The 6,376-nt window shown below is 34.0% G+C and overlaps 1 protein-coding gene across 1 annotated transcript; it reads left to right on the forward strand.

Annotated features, from left to right (window-relative positions):
• The first annotated feature begins 4,049 nt into the window (after window positions 1–4,049).
• Window positions 4,050–5,475, forward strand: LOC131037936 (uncharacterized). The gene has a single exon (XM_057970196.2). It carries the CDS (start codon window positions 4,402–4,404, stop codon window positions 5,347–5,349), a length of 948 nt encoding a protein of 315 aa, XP_057826179.2. The 5' UTR covers window positions 4,050–4,401; the 3' UTR covers window positions 5,350–5,475.
• Window positions 5,476–6,376: the final 901 nt, after the last annotated feature.

Consider the following 6,376-nt stretch of genomic DNA (forward strand, 5'->3'; position numbering starts at 1 on the left):
ACTTAATGACATAGCATATCACTATCTAATCCATTGACTTAACATAATGATCAAGACTATCATCAAGCACACATTTGAACCCTCTTTAGCACATCTTTATCTATTACATATTATCATTGTGTCATGCATATAGTTTACAAAGTGATTTTGACAAGAAACAAGGTTATTAATAACATTTGAACTACATGCATCGACCATAGAATATCTCATCAAAACATATTCCATAGAGAAAATTTCATGACAGTAATGGTGATGTAAATGCAAAAAAATCAACATATCAGACCTACCTCTCTTAAAACAAGGATTTCTCACGAGAATACCCCTACACATATTTGCATGACCATGCATGCTTGAAAATTGATGCTCTTTGGAGTCCCAACAAACATCCCTACACTTTCTTCTATCTTGAAAGTGCATTCCATGCATAACTCCTTGAATCGAGCTACCATGGCATTTGAAGCTAGAACCGGTAAATCAATAATTTATATGTATCCTCTATCTTCTAAGAACAAATATAATGAGTTTGGATAAAGTAATGAAGTTGGATTTTGATGTGGCTTACTATGTAGATCCCTTCTATCTTTATTGTGGTTGGCTTGGTTGCACCATGAAAGCCTAAAAAAAATGAAAAGAGACCTAAACCCTAAAAGCTAACTTGCCATTTTCTAACACAAACTCGACTTGGAACATGTCACTCTCCATCTCATGCAACATGGCAACAGTCTATTTGAGATCTTGGATGCTTTTGAAAAAGTTAAGGTTATGGAAACCTTATTAAATACTATGGACTTCTGTTAAAAGCTAAAGGTACATATGACAAATAGTAAGAGAATGACTAATGAACTTGAAATATGGACATGCCACATAAAGTATACCTTATCAATCATTTGCAAACCATTTTTAGGAACTATGATATTAGAGAATGAGCAAATAAAGACAAGATGAACAACCTTGTTTGACAATCTAGACCAAGGGTCAAAATTAGCTAACAGGGACACTATGACATAGCTTCACAACAATTATAACATTGAACAAAATATTTTGTCAAAGAGGAGAGGAACCTACACAAATTAAATTTCATGCACTTCTCTCAAATTTATGGAATGCAAAACCTAAAATCACAGATTGACGACCTTTAATGTCACGATCAAGTTCCTCATTGACCTCTAAAGAGCAATATATTTTCTTATCATCCATTCATCTATTTGAACAAATGAAATGGTGTCATCACATAATAAATGCATTATGTTATCTTTAGCAAAACCAATTGCCCTATCCGTTGCAAAACAATTTATGGGATTGACATGCTCAAATCCAAATGAAGAACAACTTGAATCTAAGATCCTCTTATGTGCTAGCCAAGAGGTTACTTTACGGACAAATTTGTAGGCGAAAATAGGACTAGTATTCATGCGCACTTGAAAAATTCAAAGCAATTGTAAACAATGGTGGTGAAAAACCACCTCAACTTCCCTTATTTTTTGTTGTTCAATTCAAAAATTACACAGGCACAACTTGGGATTAGAACAACCCAAAAAATATCCCTATGAGTTGTGGTATTCACCATCAAATACCACTAAAGATGGCATGGGCCTTAACAATACACAAATCACAATGGCTTACACTTCAAATTATAACAATTAACATTGACAACATTGACTGAAGATTCGGGTCCCGCTGGCAAACACACAAGAGCAAGTATGAAGAAGAAAGTTTCAGGTGTGCCTTAGGATATCATGGACTTGAAGGATGCTACTAAAAATATGCATCAACTCGAGGTTGAAATTGCCGAAACTCTGAAGAATCTGGGTTAAGTTTTTTGTTTGTATCTATGTTTCTTTGCTGGCGATCTACTGGCTTTTTGTTGTCTGGTCGGGTTGGGGTGTCTTTTTGTTGTATCTATTGTCTCTTAGCCCTGTGGTGTTCTTTGGTTGGTTAGTCTTATGTTGGGCGTTCTATGATACATCTTTTGTAATCTTTTTGCAAATGGTTTCGGGTCCCTTCAAAACCTGCTTTTACCATAATCAAAAACATTGACTGACAAGGGTTTTGACATTCATAACTATTTCAAGAGTATGCGAACTTGCAAGTCTTCACATACACCTTGCCTTCACATTCCAAAGATATGCACATCTACAACAAAGCCCGTGAATATGTTTAACTCCAGGTTGGTTTCTTGATTTATTTTTTCAATATTTCTACAATGCCTTTATGTTTTTTTTCATTATTTAATCAATAACACAAGTATTCAATCTTGAATGACAAATAATTAGGCATCTAACAAAATTTAATAGGCTCAACTAGTACACAAATTTATTTCCTCAACTACACTATACTATCTTATTATTGCTTACCTCCAAATTTCTACAGTTTACAAATTTCACATATATATAAAAAAGAACAAAATACATTTGAACTTTACTATCTTTATATCTTTCATACTTCCAAACAAAAGATGGACATTAATATCTACAATATTATGTGAGTAATATCTCTATGACCTATTTTTCATTTTCAATTGAATAATACAAATTCAAATACTTTATATCTTTACTATATAAATTTCATCTATACATTCCTCATTAAAGATGTTAAAACAATGCATTTATTCACTTAGATGTAAAACAATTATTATTCTCTTAAGAAAACACTTTCCAAACATGTATTATTTTTTTTGATAGGTAATAGGCCAAAGCCAATAAGGTGTACATACCCTACCCCCTTTGTGAGATTTGAACTCGTGACCTCTATTTCAAGAGCACAAGTTCTCCACCACTAGGCCAACTCAAATTGTACATGTATTATTGAATATTAACAAATATTTTATATTCTCATGCTTTGGTATATTCCAAACATCAAGCTTATACAAGCTTTTCTAACATGTCAAATAAATTGATGTTGTCTTTTCTTTTAATACTTCATTTCTCTTTAATTTATTTCATCTATATTTTGTGTAGTTAGATCACTTACACAATTAATAGATTACATAAACAATTGCTTATATTAAGGAAAAACCAATCTAAACCATATGTTCAATTCCATAATGTTTATAATTATATGAAAGTTGTTTTATAGAACTCTATTTGATGGATTTATGATATTTCATAATAGTGTAATAAGTGTTTAAAGGAATGGTTCTCTATGGAATTGCCTCCAATCCACCAATTTACTTGATAGGTAATTAAAATTGCTTGAAGATACTGTGACTTCTTAAAAGAATGTAACTAAATGGGTCAATGCAATTTGGAATGCTTATACCCTTTGGTAATTGTTGTAGATACTTGTTGGGAATGCTATTGGACATTCATCATATTTTCATGTATACTATAAATTCTAACATATAAATTTTCCTATCCTTGATTTCAATGGTCCGATATTGAAGAGAAATGAATAATCCCTATATGGTAAAATATCAAACTCGTTAAACTTATTAAAAATTAAAGTTTGCAATATGATTCCTTTAAATATTGCTTTTTCCATTATCCTTGTATTTTAAAGTTATCATTAAAGTTTGCAATATGTTTCCTTATTAAATATTGCTTTTTCCATTATCCTTGTATTTTAAAGTTATCATAATTTCGGGGAATTTTAAAAATACTCCTTCCTATAAAAGGTTTCTTTGTCTTTTTAAAGTAAAAATGGCGAATTTGTTTTGTCCTTTAAATTCGCTTGATGAAAATTGTGTAGTCCGTGATCAAGCACTCAACCACTCTTTATCATCCAATTCAAATATGTATAAAAAGTATACCAAAATTCTCTCTAATTCAAAGATAATCTTAATTCTATTTCTGATTTGTGGATAGTGGAAGTCCATTATAAACCCATTAACTTCATTTCGCTTTATACCAACCACGAAGAATTATTCATTCTACTAACTCAACCTCATCCCTTTTATTTCTCAACTATTTTACACCTCCACAATAATTATAAAAACTGTTCAACACAAAAAAAAAAAAGAAAAAAAAGGAAAAAAAAAAAAAAAAATCAAAAAAAGAAATTATAAGAGCCGCGCACTCCCAATGCCGCGAACATCACAATTATAACTTTTCCTTATATGATTCATCAGAATATACGATGTGAAGAGTAGTTATGACTGCAATTTCGATGATTTTCAAGTGATCGATTATGATAATACAACAGATTATCTAGTCTATGCAGCTGATGTATTGAGGCAAGTTATTCCTCACAAAACTAGGTGAAATCTGTTGAATCTGGCGGTTACTACGACGAGAAATCTACAGAAGGACATAGAAAAGAATTAAAGGCCAAAACAAGAAAAAATCACTATTAAAATGTTTCGTTTCCGCATAAACACGGCCAGGAAGAACCAGAACAAGAGCAATTTCCTGAAGAGAGATTTCAAAATCTCATCCACACAGAGCTCTGAGAAGAATTACAATCATGGATAAAGAAACAGACGAGCTGGAGGTTCTGGATATGGTAGGAGTGATAGTAATGGCCTTCAAAATCCTGCGCAGCGCCGCTCGATTACTGTGGACCATCACTCTAACCCTAATGCTGCCCCTTTCACTGCTAATCCTGGCCAGAAATTTCATACTAGATCTCCTCTTCATCAAAGATTTACCAGAAAGGATGCAGAGGTACTCTGTATGCAGGAATTTAGGGGAACTTTTTCTTCTGGAAGCAGCGTACCTGAGCTTAATTCTGGCCTTCTTACTGCCGTCCATGGCGGCTGTGGTGTATACTGTGGCGTGCGTTTATACAGACAAAGAATTGCGTTACGGCAAGGTAATTAGGGTTCTTCCTAGGGTTTCGATGCGGCTCTTCCTTACTCTTTTCTGGTACTGCCTCTTTGTGCTTGCGGATTACGTGGCAGGGTTGGTTGTTCTGCTTGGCTGGATATTTATAGTAGGGCTGGATAGCGGGGCATTTTTATTTGGGGTTGTGGTTGCCACGGTGTGTATTGGGGTCCACGTGTACGCTACCCTGGTGTGGCAGGTTGCCAGCGTGGCCTGTGTGGTGGAGGAGAGATACGGTTTGGGCGCGATGAAGAAGGGTGATGAACTATTGAGAGGGCAAGAGGGCACGGGGCTGGCTTTGAACGTTGTGTTTTTGTTAGGGATTAATTTGATTGGGTGGTGTTTTGACAAGGGGGTGGTGGAGGGGGACTTGCATGGGCTTGGGATGGAAGAGAGGACTGATAATGCTGTCATTCTCTTTCTCTTGCATTCTGCTCTCATCCTCATCACTTGCTTGTCTCACATTGTCTTCTACTTTGTTTGCAAGTCTTTTCACTATGAGAGTGTAAGTAAATTGGTTCTTTTGGATCATTTGGAGGTCTGTTTTGAAGGGCATGTGCCTCTAAAAAGTCAGCTCAAGCATTTTTAACCCTTAGAATGCACAAAGTGTTAGGTGTCTATGAATGCTTAGTGTAAGTCAGAATATGTTGTAGTCAATGTGTTGACTATTTAGTTAGGGGCACCTCTAATGTAAGGAGTTGGTACTTTGATTCCAATGTCTTGATAACTTAAGATTCAATATTTGTAAATAGTTCGGATGTCTTCAAATGATTTTTGTTTGGCTAATTGATTCTTAGAGGAAAACAAAACAAACAATCCATACTAATTGAGTGCATACATTAATTAAGTATGAACTAACACTTTTTAGATATAGAGCTGAGTATGATAATTTGATGACTCCAAGTTAAGAACAAATATAAGGTACATAGACTAAATATGTGTTGAAATAGAAATGGGATGGATTAGGATTGTATGCCTTTAAATTGACACAATTTGATTTTGACTAATGTGACATTATGGCAAAAGATTCATACTTGACAATTGAAATCAGATTGTGTACCAATGAACTATGATGACTAAAATGAAAAAACTTGAGGACTTGAGATACAATCACAATAATGATCATGTCCAAGGGCGTGATTCTATCCCAATTTCCACGATTATGTCCTAAAGAAATATTGATCTTTAATGCATGTGATTGTTATTGAACCTAAAAATATCTTAAGTAAGGAAAATAGTAGTGACTAGTGTTAACGAGCATTATGGAGCTTGCTATGCAAGGATTGAAATTCAAGACTTTCTTGTGTCCTAGTCAAGCTCCAAGACCAAGTTAACAATAAAAGTAAAAGCGATAAGTGATGTTAACTAGTTGTTGTCAAAGTGAGGTGGCAATGAATGTCACAATGTTGGTTATTGATTATCATTGAAGCTTGATGCTAGTCGATAAATGTATGTGTTAGAGATGTTCTAAAAGCATGTCTTTATAATGGATGTCACTTGTTGCTTGTTGAGAGATTAATTGTTGATGATGTTAATAGATGATGGCCAATAAATTATTATGTGCAAGAGGGAAAGAGCTCATTTATTCTTTCATGCTTTGTTAGTCAACACTTTTG

The sequence above is a fragment of the Cryptomeria japonica genome, chromosome 9, assembly GCF_030272615.1.
Source record: "Cryptomeria japonica chromosome 9, Sugi_1.0, whole genome shotgun sequence".
Classification (NCBI taxonomy): Eukaryota; Viridiplantae; Streptophyta; class Pinopsida; order Cupressales; family Cupressaceae; genus Cryptomeria; species Cryptomeria japonica.

What these genes read in the sequence shown, in the direction of transcription:
- LOC131037936 (XM_057970196.2), top strand. Translation starts at nt 4,402, where the DNA reads ATGGATAAAGAAACAGACGAGCTGGAGGTTCTGGATATGGTAGGAGTG.